General features: G+C 46.4%; 1 protein-coding gene and 1 non-coding gene across 3 annotated transcripts; both read left to right on the forward strand.

The window, feature by feature from the left end:
• Positions 1 to 181: 181 nt before the first annotated feature.
• LOC120914348 lies at positions 182 to 18,588 on the forward strand. Of its 2 annotated transcripts, XM_040325015.1 has the most exons (7): positions 182 to 292; positions 6,624 to 6,713; positions 8,202 to 8,291; positions 11,363 to 12,304; positions 16,081 to 16,152; positions 16,377 to 16,433; positions 17,338 to 18,588. In XM_040325015.1, exons 2-7 carry the CDS (start codon positions 6,629 to 6,631, stop codon positions 18,270 to 18,272), a joined length of 2,181 nt encoding a protein of 726 aa, XP_040180949.1. In that variant the 5' UTR covers positions 182 to 292; positions 6,624 to 6,628; the 3' UTR covers positions 18,273 to 18,588. The 2 variants fall into 2 exon arrangements, with proteins under 2 accessions (XP_040180949.1, XP_040180950.1); XM_040325016.1 differs by lacking the exon at positions 16,081 to 16,152 and having other exon boundaries at positions 183 to 292.
• Positions 2,757 to 2,839, forward strand: TRNAL-UAA. Its single transcript has one exon. It is a non-coding gene; the product is annotated as a tRNA-Leu (tRNA).
• Positions 18,589 to 20,373: the final 1,785 nt, after the last annotated feature.

The raw sequence follows: 20,373 nt of genomic DNA on the forward strand, positions 1-20,373 counted from the left end.
CGCGCGCCTCTCTCTCTCTCTCTCTCTCTCTCTCCCTTTGAACTACATTTCCCATGATCCCCCGCCCTGCGGACGCTACAGCGTGGGGGACGACGGGACGTGTAGTTCTGTGGCGCTCAGGTGCGAATCTGCTGCCGCGGACCGCAACACTCGTTACTCCACACTGCAGCCGAGGAGGGGAGGCGAGCGTTGCCGCGCATGCGCGGGGGTCTCTGCCTGGCGTTATTGTGCTGGATGGAGGGAGCAGCACCAAGGAGCTGCGTGCGGTGATTTACCGGGCAAGGGTCGTGAGGTAAGGTGGGGACCTCCAGACCTCCATTGTAGTCCTGGTGGGGGTTGTGTGTCAGATTTATCATCCACACACCATGAAGATATTCATCGCCCCTCCAATGTGTGCAATCGTAGGGGCTGGAGAATTTGTCGCTATTCGCAACCCCCCTCCGTTGCTAAAATACGAAAGCGCAAAACGCGTGCGAATACGTCCTTCTGGAAAACGCGTGCGAATACGTCCTACTGGTGGCGAATTGCGCTTTTCACCCTGATGTCAGACGCATAGGCTGGGTTTGCGCCGTGGCAACGTACGTGCGTTGGTGGACGTTCGTCTGCACGTTGGCGCGCAACGCAATGCGACGCGGTTGAACAGGCTGCGCCACAAAAAGCGTTTTTGCTTTTTTTTTTTCAAGCCCAGACCGATTCCGCCATTCCTCTCCTACGTGTAAAAATCAGATTTTCGTTTCTTTATCTTATTTAGAAAATTTCTCGGAACCTCCCAAACATTATTTATATTTTTTTCAGCAGAGACCCGAGAGAATAAAACGGAGGTCGTGGCAATTTGTTACGTCACGTGGTCATTTTTCAAATGCAAATTTTTGGGGGAAAAAATACTCTTTAACTTCAATACGGGGCACTTTTACCCCCCCCTTCCTGCCCAGGCCGGTTTTCCATCTTTCAGCGATGTCGCACTTTGAATGACAATTGCGCGGTCATTCTACAATGTTACCCATATGACATTTTTATCATTTTTAATCCCACAAATAGAGCTTTCCTTTGGTGGTATTTAATCACACCCCGGGTTTTTTTGTTTTTTACTAAAAAATAGAAAAGTTTTTCTTAGTTTCTGTAAGTAATTTTTCTCCTTCACTGAGGAGGCTGCACTGATTAGGTGGCACTGATGAAGAGGCACTAATGCTACACTTATGGGCACTGATGGGTGGCACCGAAAGGCAGGACTGATGGGCGGCATTGATGAGCAGCACTGATAGGCGACACTGATGGGCACTGAAAGCCAGCACTGACTGGCATCGCTAATAGACACTTATAGGGGGCACTGATGAGCAATGATGAGGAGGCACTAATATGCCGTGCTTATGGGCACTGATGAGCACTAAAAGGTGGCACTGATAGTGGGCACTGATAGGCAGGACTAATGGGTGGCATTGATGAGCAGCACTGATGGGCACTGAAAGCCAGCACTGACTGGCATCACTAATAGACACTTATAGGGGGCACTGATATTCCGCTCTTATGGGCAATGATAGGAGGCACAGATGAGCACTAATGGGTGGCACTGATAGTGGGCACTTGGCGGCATTGATGAGCAGCACTGATGGGCACTGAAAGCCAGCACTGACTGGCATCACTAATAGACACTTATAGGGGGCACTGATGAGGAGGCACTAATATGCCGCGCTTATGGGCACTGATGAGCACTAATGGGTGGCACTGATAGTGGGCACTGGGCGGCATTGATGAGCAGCACTTATGGGCACTGAAAGCCAGCACTGACTGGCATTACTAATGGGCACCGATGAGGACTGATGAGGAGGCACTAATATGCTGCACTTATGGGCACTGATGAACACTGATAGGTGGCACTTATAGGCAGGACTGATGGGTGGCATTGATGGGCAGCACTGATAGGCACTGAAAGACAGCACTGACTGGACTGGCATTACTAATGGGCACCGATGAGGAGGCACTGATAGGTAAGACTGATGGGTGGCATTGATGGGCAGCACTGATAGGCACTGACTGGCATCACTTATGGGCACTGATTGTTGGAGCTTTAGTGTAATCAGTACCCTGATTATATGTCCTGATGTCCACTGCAAGGAGATGCCACTGATTGGCTCTCCTCGCGGCTCGCCACACACTCTGTCAGTGTGAGCCAATGAGAGCCGATTACCGGCACTTCCTGTATTTACCTGTGATTGGACACAGCCGATCGCGTGGTTAAAGAGCCGCGCCAGTTGCTCTTTACAGAAATCAGGGTCACGCCGTGTCTTAGCAATACGGCGCGACCGCTGGCCTGTTCGGGTGCGCCGTCGTATGACGTCCACACAGAACGAGAGCCACACAGTCCCTCCGTCATTTTGACGGTGGGCGGGCGGCAACTGGTTAATGCATTTTTTTTTAATATAATGTGAAAAAAAGATGTTACACCGAGTAAATCGATACCTAACATGTCACGCTTGAAAATTTCGCACACTCGTGGAATGGCGACCAACTACCGTTTTTTTTTTTTGTTTTTTTTTTTTACAGGTTACCAATTTAAAGGGGTCCAACAATTCTGTCTTTAAAAAAAAAAAAAAAAAAAAAAATCTTTGTGGAGGAAATGTTGGATTTTATACTTTCTTCCGGATTCCATGATGATTTTTAGGGGGGGTGATAAGAACTTCCAACCAGATAGAGGGGAATGCTGAGTACTGCGGATCGTAGAAGGTGATAGTGAATCTCGGAGAGGTACAGAGACAACTACCAGGATGGCCGAGTGGTTAAGGCGTTGGACTTAAGATCCAATGGACGTATGTCCGCGTGGGTTCGAACCCCACTTCTGGTATCATCTTTTTATTATAAAATACTCACTTAATTTCTTTACAAATCACATTTGTACACATTGGATCCTGCCAGGTAATTCCAAGAACCCCCCCCAACAAATACCGGGGGGAGACTGTAATCAGAGCTATAGGGCCTTATGCAAATTTGTCACCAGGTGGTTGATTTACTAAAACTGGAGAGTGCAAAATCAGCTCTCATTTTTTTTTTTTCTTTGTCAAAACTTAATTGAGCAAGCTGAAGTTAGAAGCCGATTGGCTACCATGCAGAGCTTTGCACTCTCCAGTTTTTTAGTAAATCTACCCCCCCCCCCCCCCCTAAGTGTCGCTGTCAGAGAAGAAAACTCAATCGTGTGCCAATGTTTACCTGTCTCGCGGATGGGGAGTCCTGCGGCGGCGCTGCTGCTAACAAACCTTAGCCACTTCAGCCCCGGAGGATTTGGCTGCCCAATGACCTTGCCACTTTTTTTGCGATTCGGCGCTGCGTCGCTTTAAACGACAATTGCGCGTTCGTGTGACGTGGCTCACAAACAAAATTCCCCCCCCCACAAATAGTTTTCTTTTGGTGGTATTTGATCACCTCTGCGGTTTTTATTTTTTGCGCTATAAACAAAAACACGTTTTTTTGCGCACAAGCTCTTCTAGACGGGGCGCTTTAAACTAATTTTTTCTTGTTTATTTTACAATTTTGAAAAAAAAGTAATATTTTTTTTAAATTTTTGCAATAATAAATATCAGAGACTGCGGACATGGTACGGGAGATGGTCAGACTGTGGACAGGGTACGGGAGATGGTCAGAGACTGCGGACAGGGTACGGGAGATGGTCAGAGACTGCGGACATGGTACGGGAGATGGTCAGAGACTGGGGACAGGGTACAGGAGATGGTCAGAGACTGGGGACAGGGTACAGGATATGGTCAGAGACTGCGGACATGGTACAGGAGATGGTCAGAGACTGGGGACAGGGTACAGGATATGGTCAGAGACTGGGGACATGGTACAGGAGATGGTCAGAGACTGCGGACATGGTACGGGAGATGGTCAGAGACTGCGGACATGGTACGGGAGATGGTCAGAGACTGCGGACATGGTACGGGAGATGGTCAGAGACTGCGGACATGGTACGGGAGATGGTCAGAGACTGCGGACATGGTACGGGAGATGGTCAGAGATTGCGCACGGGGTACGGGAGATGGTCAGAGATTGCGGACGGGGTACGGGAGATGGTCAGAGACTGCGGACATACTTGGAATTGGAAAAAAAATCTGGACTGCCGCACTTTGTTAAACAACGTCTTTATTGGATAAAATCAGATCAATTTTACGATGTGAAACATGTTCGCCATTTTTTGTCCTGTTGTCCACTTTTTCATCTTGACTGCACCATTTTGGATTATGTTTTGATCTGATTTTATCCAATAAAGATGTTGTTTAACAGAGATTTTAACAGTCCAGGATTTTCTAATTACATGCACCTGTGCAGAGCCAGCACCTGTCGCTTTCATTAGGGCGGAAGCAATCCGAGGGGTCAGTAGATTTTAGAGCGGTATCATTCTTTCACTGCGGACATACTACAGGAGATGGTCAGAGACTGCGGACATACTACAGGATATGGTCAGAGACATGGTACAGGAGATGATCAGAGACTGTGGCCTTAGTACAGGAGATGGTCAGAGACATGGTACAGGAGATGGTCAGAGACATGGTACAGGAGATGGTCAGAGACATGGTACAGGAGATGGTCAGAGACTGCGGACTTGGTACAGGAGATGGTCAGAGACATGGTACAGGAGATGGTCAGAGACTGCGGACTTGGTACAGGAGATGGTCAGAGACATGGTACAGGAGATGGTCAGAGACTGCGGACAGGGTACAGGAGATGGTCAGAGACTGCTGACTTGGTAGAGGAGATCAATGCAGCCTCACCAGTGCCCATCATATGCAGCCTGCTTGTGCCCAGCAGCTTGACCAGTGCCCATCATTTCCCTGAGCCTTTTCAAGCTGCAGTGTACAAGAGGCCTAATGCCTTTTTAGTTCACATCCAGGTGTTGAAAGAGAAAAAATAAAAATAGCAGTAGAAGTATTGGGGGGGGGGGGGGGTGGAGGCTGAAAAAAGTGCGCTGCAATGTGTGGTAACAATGCAGATCCCAATACATGTATGGAGAGCATATTATTAAGACCCCTTTCACACTGAGGCGTTTTTCAGGCGTTTAAAGTGATTGTTGGGCTTCGTGCACACTGGACGTTTTTACAGCGGCTGTTTTTGGAAGTAGACATTTTTTTTTCTACAGTCATTAACCACTTCTCTACTTTGGGTGTTTTTCAGATTCGGCGTTTACAAGACTAAAACAGTTTTTTTTTGCTAAAAAATTACTTAAAACCCCCAAACATTATATATATATATATAAATATATATTTTTTTTCTAACACCCTAGAGAATAAAATGGCGATCATTGCAATACTTTTTGTCGCACCATATTTGCGCAGCGGTCTTACAAGCGCACTTTTTTTTGAAAAAATTCACTTTTTTGAATTAAAAAATAAGACAACAATAAATTTGGCCCAATTTTTTTATATATTGTGAAAGATAATGTTACGCCGAGTAAAATGATACCCAACATGTCACGCTTAAAAATTGCGCCCACTCGTGGCATGGCGTCAAACTTTTACCCTTAAAAATCTGGATAGGTGACGTTTAAAAAATTCTACAGGTTGCATTTTGTAAGCTACAGAGAAGGGTCTAGGGCTAGAATTATTGCTCTCGCTCTAACGATCGCGGCGATACCTCACTTGTGTGTTTTGAACACCGTTTTTATATGCGGGCGCTACTCACGTATGCGTTTGCTTCTGACAAGGTTTCCTGACACCAAGAAAAAAAAAGGTGACGGGGGAGGGAGCTCCCCCAGACAGCCTTTGATTGACAGCCTCAGCTCTGTTCCTGTGTGAAGTGGGGGAGGTTTTCCCTTTCTTTCTTTCCCTCCCCTCCCTTCTAATCTGCTTTCAGGCCTCTCCTGACTGAGCTCTGCAGTGTGTAATTTCAGCTCTCTGTCCCTTTTTTTTTTTCTGACCGCTCAGACAGGCTTTATAGATTCTGGACTTTGAGTGTATGAAGAGAATACTGCTGATAAACAGGTACAACGTATATAGGATTTGTTTAATCTCAGAGTATCACTTGAGGATTTTGGGTTTACTATCGCTTTAAAGCTCAACTCCAGGCTCGTCCTCTTTTCCCCCCCTAGAGGTTCCCTGAACAGCATTTTAATGCTGTTTTTGCTGTAGGGTGGTCTTCACCTCTTCTCCGGCCTTGGCTGTCTTCATTATTGTACAGAGAGGTGCTGACATGATTAGCCTTACACACTGAATGCCCCTAGGGGGTGGGCCTAAGACTCTATACCAGGGATAAGCAATTAGCGGCTGCGGACCTCCAGCTGTTGCAAAACTACAAGTCCCATCATGCCTCTGCCTCTGGGTGTCATGCTTGTGGCTGTCAGAGACTTGCTATGCCTCATGGGACTTGTAGTTCTGCAACAGCTGGAGGTCCGCTAATTGCATATCCCTGCTCTATACATTCACAAGACGTCCTCAGTCTTCCAGGTTGAAGGACACTTGGCATCATTCGGGATAGAAGACTGAGGACAATTTTTGACCGGAGGAGAGTGCTGTGGAGGACAGCTCTAGGTTGAAGCTGAGTTTTGCAGCCAGACCTGCTTTTTTTCACAGTTCTAAAACAAAATAAGAGCCCCTTATGACTAAAAAAGAATGTAAACCCAGCATATATTTGTTTTTCAGGTGACATGTCACTGAATCCGTACCTCTTCCCAAGAATTAAAGAAGAAGACGACGACATGGATTCCTCTTATACGGACAACTCTGGTCAAGGTAAGAACCGAGGGTGTTGTACAAAGTTACACATCACCACTGCAAGACCATGAGTAATGATGGACACACACCCTTAAGCCAGGGCTCGGCAAACCCCAGGCGTCAGGTCGCAGTGGTGACAAGAAATGTTGTCCTGGCACCTGGGCTGCCGTCCTAACCCCGCGCGTGCCGTCCCACCCCCACATGGTATCCCGGGCTCCACTTGCACATCTGCGTGCCCAGGACCGGCATAGTGGGTGCTGCCCGATATTGGGGGGAGAGCGGACACACCCCTTCTAGTTGATCCGGAAGTGACGTGTGACGTCACTTCCAGGTCCCCGTTGACAGTTTCCCTGCCGATCAAGGTCTGGAAAGAATGTAATGCAGTGCAATGTGCATTGCATTAGATTTAGTGGCGCACAGGGGGAGACATACAGGGTCTTTTAGACCCCTGCATGTCTCATTAAAGAGAACATGTCACCTAAAAATGTATCACATAGAGGATTTTATGTCCCCTATCTGATGGAGATTTTTTTTTTTTAAATTGTAAAAAATTAAAGTTACACCCAAGCACATAACAAAAAAAATAATAATTAAGGCCCCCACATAAACGCACGCCTGAAAACGTCAATTGCAAAACACTTTACATATCACCGCTCACCCCGGAATGAGAGCAACAATTTTAGCACCAGACTCTCTTTGTAACACTAAACTGATGTCTTATAGAGAGCTTTTAACCACTTGGCCTCTGGAAGTTTTACCCCCTCTTCATGACCAGGGCATTTTTTGCGATACGGCACTATGTTGCTTTAACTGACAAACTTGTGACGCGTGTTGTGCGACAGGTCACCTGTTTCACAAGCCGTCAATCATCCAACGGAAGCATAGGAACGCCCAGTCCTGCAGTCATCGGAAGCCCTGGAGAAAAACAGAATATAAAGGTATGTACAGAGGAAAAAAAAAAAAACGCAGAATGTAAATGCCCTTACTATGCTGGCTCATTAGTGTAAAATTAAAATTTCTTTTTTTGGGTGAACACCCGCTTTAACAAACATGTTATACTTAACTGCTCTGTGCAATCGTTTTGCACAGAGCCGCCCCAGTCCTCTTTTTCTGGGGTTCCCCGTGGGTGCTCCATTCCCCTCCTCTTCATCGGGTGCCCCCACGCGGAAACCACTTTCCCTTGGGAGCACCCGTGCAGGCGCGCTCCTGAGACCCACTGCTACATCCATTGTCCCGTGTCACTAAATTTGATTGACAGCAATCTGTCCAATGAGGAGAGAGACAGCAGCTGGACCTGCTGCGCTTATGCACATCGCTGGATTGGATCGGGCCCAGGTAAGAAAGGGGGGGGAGGTTTTTGTGCTTTAAGAAAAACCTTGAGGCTTTACAACCATTTTAACATTTTTCCTTCATACATTTGGTGTTAAATTATATGAAGACAGTTTTTTTTTTTTATGTATAATAGAAAACAAATCTTCACCTCTTATTCAATCTTGCATTCTTCAGGTGATTTGATATATAATCCGGATACTTTGCTTTGGATTAAGCGGGTTGATGAAGCTGAAATGACAACTGATGATGACTCCGAAGCAAAGGGTATGTACAAAAGGAGTCAAATCTGCAGTGTGTTCTGTGGATTCTGAACTGAAGGCAGCTTTGTAGCACGCTAAAGCGTTTGTCCAAGGTCTGGATCATGCAGACTTATAGAAGTGCTGTCACTTGCTAAAAGCTCGCTGAATCCTTCTAATCACTTGCTTACCGGGCACTTTCACCCCCTTCTTGCCCAGGCCAATTTTCAGCTTTCAGCGATGTCGCACTTTGAATGACAATTGCGCGGTCAGGCAAAACTATACCCATATGACATTTTTATCATTCTTTTTTTTTTTTTACACAAATAGAGCTTTCTTTTGGTGGTATTTAATCAATATTTAATCGCTGATGAGGCTGCACTGATAGGTGGCACTGGTGGGCACTAATGAGGCTGCATTGATAGGTGACACTTATATGTGGCACTGATGAGTCACTGATTGGGAGCACTGATAGGTGGCACTGGTGGGCACTAATAGGTGGCACTGGTGGGCACTAATGAGGCTGCATTAATTGGTGACACTTATAGGAGTCATTGATTGGCAGCACTGATGGCCACTAATAGGTGGCACTGGTGGCCACTGATAGGTGGCACTGGTGGGCACTAATGAGGCTGCATTGATAGGTGACACTTATATGTGGCACTGATGATGAGTCACTGATTGTCAGCACTGATGGGCAATGATAGGTGGCACTGGTGGGCATTGATAGGTGGCACTGCTAGGCTCTGCTTAGCAGTGCTGATATGCACTGGTAGGTGGCACTGCTTAACAGCAGTGGGTCTAAAATGTGCAGGGACCCGTTTCCTCCAATCGGCTTTTCTTATTTTCCTCACGCTGTCAGCTATTACAAGCATCGGGAGGGGGACGTCCCCCCTACCACTGCCTTCTGCGGCTCTCTCACACTTCATTCCAGTAAACCAGTCCATCGGGGTCAGTTTAAAAAAAATCAAAAGCATTCAAAAACACAGATCTTGGTGTTTTGAATGCTTTTAGGGGCAGAGCAGGGATTTGGGGTCTCTTAGACCCCAGTACTCTCCATAAAGAGTACATGTCACTGCCTATTGCTGTCACAAGGATGTTTTACATTCTTTGTGACAGCAATAAAAGTGATAATAAAAAACAAAAGCAACAGTGTAAATGTATGTATATAAAAAAAAAAATTAAGTGCCCCCGTCCTCCGGTGCTCGCATGCAAAGGTGAAATCGCGTTGGTCCCTGACGCACGCAAACTGCGATCGCCCCACACATGTGAGGTATCCCCGCGAACGTCAGATCCTGGGCAGTAATTCTTGCACCAGACCTTCTCTGTAAATCTAAAGTGGTGTCCTGTAAAGGCTTTTAAAATGTTGCCTATGGATATAAAAATGTACGTTGTCTGTCAGCGTTGCATGGGCGTGCGCAATTTTAAAGCGGCTGGGATAGGACAAATTTAGATGGGGGGGGGGGGGGGTGATTTTAATCTGGTCTAGGGCAGCACAAAAGCAAAATACACCACTGCTTACAATCTGTCATTTCTCAAGGAACCCCTAGCGGCCTCTAGAGCAGTGGTTCTTAACTCCTGTCCTCAGGACTCCCTAACAGGCCAGATTTTCCGATCTCTGCAGCCACACTCCGGGACAATGTCTCACTGCCTGTGATTGGCGCAGTACACGTAGGCTGTGCGATTACGCTGCAGCTCATCCTTCATTTTACGTATTACCTTGGGGAGATGCAGACTAGAATACTACAATTACTGAGAGGCAAATGATATCACCTGTGATGTGTTTCGGTTATCTTGCAAACCTGGCCTGTTAGTGGGTCCTGAGGAAAGGAGTAGAGAACTATTGCTCTAGAGTAAGGATGAGCTCCAGTGTATTCGCATAGTACACATGCAGAGCCCGCCAGGAAGTCTGCACGGCGCTGTGCCAATCACAGCCAGGGAGACATTTCCCGATGCTTGGCCGCAGAGATCGGGAAATGTCTCCCTGGCTGTGATTAGCACAGCGCCGTGCTCACTTCCTGGCGGGCTCTGCACGTGTTCTATGCGAACGCGCCGGAGCTCATCCTTACTCTAGAGTAGTGGTCATCAACCCTGTGCTCAGGGCCTACTAATGCTCCGTAAACACGATTGGATTTTCCGTCGGAAAAACCTAGGATGGTTTTTCCGACGGAATTCCGCTTAAGCTTGGCTTGCATTCACACATGGTCACACACAAGTTCTCGGAATTTTCGACCGTCAAGAACGCAGTGACGTACGACAAGCCGAGAAAATGAAGTTCAATGCTTCCGAGCATGCGTCGAATTGTTTCCGAATTTTGCGGGTCGGAATTGCTACAGACGATCGGATTTTCCAATAGGAATTTTTTCCCGTCGGAAAATTTGAGAACCAGCACCCAATCTTTTGTTGGCGAAAATTCCATCAGCAAACGTCCGATGGAGCCTACACACGGTCGGAATTTCCATCCAAAAGCTCGCATTGAACTTTTCTTGTCGGAATTTCCAATCGTGTGTACGGGCATAACAGGCCAGGTTTGCAAGATAACTGAAATACATCTCAGGTGATATCATTTGCTGCTCAGTGATTGCAGTATTCTAGTCTGCATCTCCCCAACGTAATACATAAAACCTGGCCTGTTTGTGGGCCTTGAGGACAGGGTTGATGACCACTGCTCTAGAGCAGTGGTCTCCAAACTGCGGCCCGAGGGCCGAATGCGGCCCTTTGCTTGCCTTTATCCGGCCCTTGGGGCACTAGCCCTCCAACTGATACGAGACACTATTCTGCCATCTGACACCAACAATGGAGCACCATTTCTCCCACTGACACAACTGATAGAGCACTATTCCTCCCTATGATACCAGCAATGGGGCACTATTCCTCCCCCTAATACCAGCTGTTTACTAACAATGATGCCAGGAAAATTTCAACTCCCGCTGGCCAAAGTCCGGCCCTCCAAGAGTCTGAAGTACAATAAACCGGCCCTTTGTTTGTAATGTTTGGAGACCCCTGCTCTAGAGGAACCCTAGTTGAAAAAGTCTGTTTTAAAGTGTATCCAGTTTCTGTATGCAAGAAGTAAATTTTAGTACATTTGTCTTCTGACAGAGCATCAGGTTGATGTGCTATCCAGCAGAGAGGGATACCTGAAAACGGGATCTACAAGTAGTATCTCTGATAAGGAAGTGAGACGACGCCCTCGATTTTCAGCCTCCGAAGAATTTGTTCTGGTGACTGAACTGTTAGAACATTACGACAGACTTTTCGGGGAAAGAGCCAGAATTACCCCATTTGCACAGAAAGTTCTCATTTGGCAGAAGGTCCTCAATAACGTGAATTCTGTCGGCGTGGTGCAGAGAGGCATAGAGGAGGCCAAGAAACACTGGCACCTTTACAGGCATAGACTAATGGAGAAACTAGCTTCAGTCCGAAAGCACGGTTCCGGGCCCGGCCACCCGTTATTTATGCAGTTGACACCCTTGGAAAGCAAGGTGGCCAACCTGTTCAAACTGGAGTACATGCTCAGGAGTCCACAACATGTCCTTCAGAGCCAAGGCAGCATAGACAAGGCAGGAGAAAAGGGCGTTGTGTGCGTTCAAAACGGGAGCGGCACCGGTGACCCTGGCGTTGGTAGTTATGGGCAGGGTGATTACTCTTATACCAAAGCTCCCCGTAACATCAAATTTTCCTTTGACGAAAACTGTGCTTTGGTGCATGAAGCTGTCGGCGTGTGGGACAGTATTATTGGCAAGGATGCAGCCACTACCTCTCAAGCCCGTAAGAACTTTCTGTGGTCCAGGATTGTAGAGGCGGTCAATGCAGCTGGAACCCAGCCTCGGAGTCCAGAAAACTGCAAGAAGAGACTAAGAGATATTAAAAGACGTGTAAAGGCAAAGATGGTCGACCAGCGCAAGTATTTTCAGCGTAACAGCAGCGGGGCTCCTGGCTTGGAGTTACAATACCTGTCCTATGAGGAAGAATTGATGCACGTGATTGGCCCAGATACTGTTCGACCAATAGATGGCCATGTAGACACAGATCGAGAACCACGTAAGTCTAGTTTCATTGCCTGAATGTTTTCTATCCGCAACTGACTTGTTTTGTATATATTATGTCATGAAGAAACCGGACATGTGCTTTTGTAACCTTGTAGCTTCTTTTTTACCACATGCAAGATGCAGTTGGTAGATTTAAAGTGGAGTTTTACCCAAAAGTGGCACTTCCGCTCGTTGTACTCCTCCCCCCCCCCCTCCGGTGCCACATTTGGCACCTTTCGGGGGGGGGGGGGGGGGGGGAAGAATACCTGTCTTTCACAGGTATCCTGTTCCCACTTCCGGGAGCCTCAGCCATGGGTATTGGCGTTGCCGCCCGGGCTCACTCCTCCTTCTCCGGCCAGCGGGCTAGTAGGAGAGAGGAGCGGAGCCTCGCACATGTGCAGTAGCTTTCCGGGCATGAAGCCGTAAGGCTTCACTGCCGGGTTCCCTTACTCGCAATGGAGGCGGCATGAACCCGACAGTTGATGCAGCTGCGGTGCCGACATCGCTGGACTCCAGGACAGGTAAGTCTCCGATTATTAAAAATCAGCAGCTGCAGTGGTGGGCGGACCTCCTCTTTAATGAAGGAGTCATTTTTTTTGGGCTTATACAGACTCTGTCACTTAGTGAAAAAGGCATAAAGGAGAAGCTATATAGTTGCCTGTCCCTCCGATCATGGCGCTCTTGCAGAGGCCTTTTCGCATTTGACACTTCCAGTAGTGTCCGATGCTTCCATCCCCCCACCACGTTCTGTGCAACTACAGGACACCGCAGTGACATATCGGTCAGCAGAAGGAACTGCAACACGCGGCGGGGAACACAAGGAATCTGACACACCTGAAAGTGTTCAATGTGAACATTCTTAAAGTGGTTGTAAACCCTGACAATCACCATATTTATGCTCAGGGAGCTGTGACAACTGAGGGATCGTCCGTGTTTGATCGCTCGGTTTTCAGTGTTAGAGGCGGCAGGGGAAAGATGCAGCATCAGATCTCCTAAAGCTGTTGAGAGCCTGAGCTGGTCCAGGCACAGGAAAGATCATGACCATATGGTCGGGATCCACCCACGTGTCTGGACCGGTGATCTGCCGATATGGTTCCGGCTAGCGAGAAAGTTCCTTTAAGGACTGCGCAGGCGCAAACTTGCCGACGGAAATCTCCGAACCTCGGCCGGCATCCAGGGCGACGTGGATTTCGAGGAAAGTGGCCAGTCGGCCTCACGTCCTCGCTTCGCTCGGATGGCTCGCTTGGCCTCCTGGCTCTTTTTTTAACATCCTCCAATCCACGGGGATGTTAAAGAATGAGCCTGGATACCGGGCGAGGTTCGGAGATTTCCGTCGGCAAGTTTGCGCCTGCGCAGTCCTTGAAGGAACTTTCCCGTTAGGGGAACCTTAAGGACAAGTCACCGGCACCCGGCTCGGCCTCTCTTAAAGCTGTTGAGAGCCTGATCAGGCCGCTCCCGCCCCCTCCACAGTCCAGCGCTCCAGTGAGCGTGGGGAGAGCTGCTGACTGACAGTTACCAGATACAGTATCTGCTCAGGGAGCTGTTAAAACCGATCGGCAGTGTTTGATTGCTCGGTTCTCAGTGTTAGAGCTGGCCGGGGACAGATGCAGCATCAGATCGACGCTGCATCCACCAAGGTAAGTATGATTAAAAAATAAATAAAACATCCCCAAACTTCTCTTTTAATTGAGACAAGTACACCCTATTGAGGGATATGCTTTGTACATATTTCATGTCTGAGGTTTACAACCACTCAGCAGGACAGGGGAGTATAGAGTCTCTTCTTTTGCTGGTACTGCTTTTTAAACATCTTTTTAACCAAGAAACAGAGTGACTTTAATTAGAGTAAGTGGGTCGGAGGTATTACTTTCTGGTGCTGTGCTTAGGGCCAATGCTAAGAACATAGGAGCATCTCTGCAATCCTAGGACCAGGCTGTGTGTGGTACCTTGGCTTCTGCCCGAGCTGAGAGTAACCTCTGCCCCCCGTGGCTTTCATTCAGCTGCCAAATTGTAGAACATTAGTTGGCAGTCCAGGCTCCAGGATCTGACAGCTGAATGCTGAGGCTTAGCTTCTGAAGGAATGAGGGTAGAAATTCGTACCCTTTGGACAACCTTAGGGGTTGGAATACAAGTGGGTGGCACTGGTATTTATTTAAAGCCACAAGGTGCCCGCACTTTGCAGCATTTATGATATTTTGAGGTGACATTACATTTGTGCAAGAGTTCCGATTTAAGAAAAGCCACACCCCTATCTGCTCAGTCCTACGCCTTGCTTTACCAGTGTCATGGCTGAAGCAGATGGCTATACTTGCACTTTAACCACTTAAGAACCGGACCTTTAGGCAGCTAAAGGACCCGGCCAGGTTTTTGCGATTCGGCCCCTTTAACAGACAATTACGCGGTCGTGCGACGTGGCTCCCAAACAAAATTGGTGTCCTTTTTTCCCCCCACAAATAGAGCTTTCTTTTGGTGTTATTTGATCACCTCTGCGGTTTTTATTTTTTCCGCTATAAACAAAAATAGAGCGACAATTTTGAAAAAAATTCAATATTTTTTTCTTTTTGCTATAATAAATATCCCCCAAAAATATATAAAACATCATTTTTTTTTTCCTCAGTTTAGGCCGATACGTATTCTTCTACATATTTTTGTTAAAAAAAAAATCGCAATAAGCGTTTATCGATTGGTTTGCGCAAAATTTATAGCGTTTAGAAAAACGGGGATAGTTTTATTGCATTTTTATTGATTTTTTTTTTAAGTACTAATGGCGGTGATCAGCGATTTTTTTCATGACTGCGACATTATGGCGGACACATCGGACAATTTTGACACATTTTTGGGACCATTGTCATTTTCACAGCAAAGAATGCTATAAAAATGCATTGTTTACTGTGAAAATAGCAGTTGCAGTTATGGAGTTAACCACAAGGGGGCGCTGAAGGGGTTATGTATGACCTCATTTGTGTTTCTAGCTGTAGGGGGGTGTGGCTGTAGGTCTGACGTCATCGATTGTGGTTCCCTATAAAAGGGATCACACGATCGATGTCAGCGCCACAGTGAAGAACGGGGAAGCCGTGTTTACACACAGCTCTCCCCGTTCTTCAGCTCCGGGGACCGATCGCGGGACTCCAGCGGCGATCGGGTCCGCCAGTCCCGCGGCCACTGAGCATCGGACTGGGACGCGTGCACGCGTATATCGGCGTGAATGGGTCCTTAAGTGGTTAAAGGGTTTGTAAACCCTTTACAGGTTTTCCACCTCAATGCATTCTATGCATTGAGGTGCAAAACCTCTTGTAGTGCACCAGCCCCCCAAACCCCCCTCTTTTACTTACCTGAACCCGTTCGTTCCTGCGCCAAGGATGAGCACACCCGCTCCAGCCGGTGTCTCAGGTCTTGATTGTATAGATTGATAGCAGCGCAGCCATTGGCTCCCGCTTCTGTCAATCAAATCCAATGAAGTGGGGGGGGGGGGGGCGAAGCCGAGTCCTGCTGTCTGTGTCAATGGACGCAGCAGCGCGCCGATCACGGGTGCACCGAGGGAGAGCGCTTCTCCGACGGGGCACTCAAAAAGAGGAGGAGCCAGGAGCCCAGCTGAGGGACCCCAGAAGAGGATGTTCGGGGGCCACTCTGTGCAAAAGCAGTGATCACATGATCAGAAAGCCCAGGAAATGCCTCCAGCGTGAAGCTGGGATGGCAGTAAGAGGTTAATAAAAAAATGATGCCACAAAGGCCACAAATTCTAAAACTTAAAAAAAAACTTTTTGTTGTTTGATTTTTAACTTTTTGCAGGTATCATTAATTATCCCCAACCAGCGCTTATGGGGTTCTTCTCTCCTGCCACCATTATGCAGAAAAAAGAAGGTAGGAGAAAAACTGTATATATAGTAGGAACACTGTTACCTTCTGCAAAAGCTTACTGAATTTTTTTTTTTTCCTGTTCTTTTTTTTTTTTATTATTATTTTATTTTATTTTCACTTATATCTATTCCCTTAAATGGGGTCTTTAGGTAGAAATGGGTGAAGTGGTTGTTATTCCTTCGTACTGACTGACCTTACTTCATAAGGTCTTTCTTAACTTCCAACAGGCAGATCTGAGCCTGAAGACACCTGTGACGGTGAAGACTTCTGGAACCATTCATCGTGTAAGTATTTATATGGAAGGTGAGAATTTTACGTTTACTCAGCAGCCACTTTATTAGTTATGTCTGTCCCTTAACCACTTAAGACCAGGACCATTATGCAGGTAAAGGACCTGGCCAGTTTTTGCGATTCGGCACTGCGTCGCTTTAACCGACGATTGCGCGGTCGTGCGACGTGGCTCCCAAACAAAATTGGCGTCCTTTTTTTCCCCCCACAAATAGAGCTTTCTTTTGGTGGTATTTGATCACCTCTGCGATTTTTTATTTTTTGCGCTATAAACAAAAATAGAGCGACAATTTTGAAAAAAATTCAATATTTTTAACTTTTTGCTATAATAAATATCCCTAAAAAGATATAAAAAAACATAATTTTTTCTCAGTTTAGGCCGATACGTATTCTTCTACCTATTTTTGGTAAAAAAAATCGCAATAAGCGTTTATCGATTGATTTGCGCAAAATTTATAGCGTTTACAAAATAGGGCATAGTTTTATGGCATTTTTATTAATAATTTTTTTTTAAACTACTAATGGCGCCGATCAGTTATTTTTTATTCGTGATTGCAACATTATGGCGGACACATCGGACAACTTTGACTCATTTTTGAGTCCAATACAGGTATTTTGCTCCCACTTCCGGGCATAGATATCTGAGCCACCGGTGGGTGTCTACGCTACTTCCAGCGTCTTCACCGTCCACCCAGCTGTCTTTTGGAAGGCACACAGTGGGATCGCGCATGCGCAGTAGGGTGGAACTCCGCTTTAAGAAAAAATTTGCCCCAAAAAATTGCCAATACAGAATAGGTCAAAAATAAAAGAATATATATATTTTTTTAAATTCCCAGCATCATGTCATTGGTAGAATTTTTCTTTTGAATATATTTATTATTATTTTATTCTCATGTTTAGTTGATATGGCAGAAGAAGAAGAGGAGGAAGATGATAAAGAGATGGTGGTAAAGACAGAACCTATCGATTACAGTGCCGATGCAGTTCCACCTCCTGCACAACCATTTCCTGTTGTTGTCCAGCCCGTTCCCGTTACTACCCAGCTTCCTTTTCCTTCTCAGCTTCCTGTTCTTCCTCAACATCAACCAGTTGCTACCAAGTCCATTGTCGATACAGCCAATCCTTCTTTCGTTCCCGCTAAGCATCCACAAGTCCTTACCAAGCCTCCTCCCATTGCTACGAAGCCAGTCTCGCTTCCTAACAAGCCGCTTTCCTTTCCCGTCAAACCTCCGCCCGTTCCCCACCAGCCTCCCCCCGCAGCTAACGCTACGGGGAATCAGTCCAACATGGCCAACGCCGGAGCTTTTAATAAGGTTTTGGGGTCATTTCATTCAGTCCAACATAACTATCACCGATCCCAAAGGCACCAGATGCACGTAATCCACATGGACCTCTTACACCTCGGTGTGGGTCTCCAACAACTGACTAAAAACGTCAAAGTCAACAACCATGTGCGATCGACCGCAAGGTCCAGAGAACTTAGGCTGAAACAAAAAGACATGGAGGACCAGAGACAGTACAGAATGGAAAAGTTATGTTTGCTGCGAAAACATCAGGAGGAGAAGCAGAAGTTGTTACAGAACCACTTTGAAAGGAAGGAGAAACTCATGCGGGAAAACAACCAGCTTCTAAAAAGTATTTTACAGCAGTTGTCCGATTCATCGGGGTCATTGCCGGAAGGTTCTTCACAAGCTGCATCTCAAGAGGGTACACCGTTGTCAACCACAATGCAGCCAGTGTATGATCGTGAGCCTTCACCTTCTCAGACCTCGGTCCGGCATTTGCCAAATAAAAGTGGCAGGACAAGAGGTGGTAAAGGGAGAGGAGGAACGTAGACAAAGCTATGTCTAGGAAGGTTCTCGTTTATCCAGGTCATAGTATAGCTAGTAGTACTTAGTCACATTCAACTGAACTTGTACTGTAACGTTGAAGACCATTTTGTAGCTTCTCCAAGCTACTTCTGCAGTTTCCGATAAGTATCAGGAACATATCCCACTATTTATATCCCTTTAAAGGGGTTGTAAAGCTTTGTGTTTTTTCACCTTAAAGCGGAGGTTCACCCAAATCACACGCAAGACTATCTTCTCCGCATCATTGCACAACTACGATAGACAATTGGCCAAAGATTTTTTTCTTTTGACATGTAAATACCTTAAGGCTTCATTTCCATGGACGTTTTTACAGCCATTTTTCTGAGCTTTTTTTGCAGCTTAAACCATGTTGGTCTATGGCCTCATGCCCACCATGACGTTTTTGAGCTGTAGATGGCTGAGCCGTTTTTAAGCTGCAAAAAAAACCCAGGACCAGTGCGTTCTGAAGCTCCAGCCTTAGAGCTGTAAAAACGCCAGACGTTAAACGCTCAAAAATGCTTAAAAAATGCACAAAAACGCTACCGCTGCGTTTTTGAGCTCCAGCTCAAAAAAAAAAAAAAAACATGGACAGGCGTTTTTAAGCCTAAGGCTTCATTTCCATGGACGTTTTTACAGCCACTTTTCTGAGCGTTTTTTGCAGCTTAAAAACAGCTCTCCATGTTAGTCTATGGCCTCATGCCCCCCATGACGTTTTTAAGCTGCAAAAAAAACCAGGACCAGTGCGTTCTGAAGCACCAGAGTAGAGCTGTAAAAACGCCAGAAGTTAAAAAACGTGCAAAAACGCTACCGCAGCGTTTTTTGAGCTCCAGCTCAAAAAATAAATTCTAAAAATAAATAAATAACATGGACAGGCGTTTTTAAGCTGTAAAAAAGGCTAAAGAAAGTGGCTGTAAAAACGTCCATGGAAATGAAGCCTAATAATTAAGACTTCCTGGGTTTCCCTCCCGCTGGAGTAGGCGTCTCCCCGGCGCCGCAGTGATGTATGGGAGCTCGCCGCAGCGTGTACTTGGGAGCACAGTGTCATGCTTCCCACGATACAACGTGAACGCCGTCCTTTGTAATCCCGCAAGATTTTCTACTAAGAAGCGACGTGTAACGCCGGTCACGTGACGGGGGGCGTAGCTGATATTGCCATTTTAGAAAAGGGCATGCAGGTGAATATCTTCACCGTTCTGAGCTGTGAGAGTTTTTTCAATTATTGTTGATTGCCATCACAACGGGGCGTGTACTTTCAATGACACCACCCGTTGTGATGGCAGCCAGGAAGTGTTGACGGCTGATGCATGAGATAGAGCGGCGGTGAATGCCGGGAGATTCACCGCTTCCAGGAAGTCAGTGCTTCTGGGCTTCACAGTGCCCACAAGCAAAATGGAAAATGCCGAAATCTTTTTTTATAACTTATGCCGCGTACACTCAATCGTTTTTCGGCATGAAAAAATACGTTTTTCAGCATGTCCAAAAAACAACATTTTTCCAACTTCATCATTAAAAACGGTGTTGCCCACACACCATCGTTTTTGAAAAATGATGAACAAAGCACGGTGACGTACAACACGTACGACGGCACTCTAAAGGGGAAGTTCTGTTCGCCTTTGGGCTGCTTTTAGCTGATTCCTTGTTAGTAAAAGACGATTCGCGCTTTTTTTGTCTGTTACAGCGTGATGAATGTGCTTACTCCATTATGAACGGTAGTTTTACCTGAACTAGCGCTCCCGTCTCATAACTTGCTTCTGGGCATGCGTGGGTTTAAAACGTCGTTTTTGCCCACACACGATCATTTTTTACAACACGAAAAACGACATTTTAAAAAAACGACAGAAGCCGGAAAACAATGTGAAGCCCACACACGATGATTTTAAATGACGTTTTTAAAAACGTCGTTTTTTTTCATGCCAAAAAAACGATCGTGTGTACTCGGCATTACTCTTTTGAACGAAAATTGACAAGGGTTGTTTGCAGTCACCAAAGTTGTGCGTATTAATTTGTAATAATGAAAGCCATTGAATTCAACAGAAAAAAAAAATTGATTTGCCTCCTATGCATTAAGGTGAAAAAACACCTTGCA

This window comes from Rana temporaria, chromosome 9 (assembly GCF_905171775.1).
Source record: "Rana temporaria chromosome 9, aRanTem1.1, whole genome shotgun sequence".
Taxonomy (NCBI): Eukaryota; Metazoa; Chordata; class Amphibia; order Anura; family Ranidae; genus Rana; species Rana temporaria.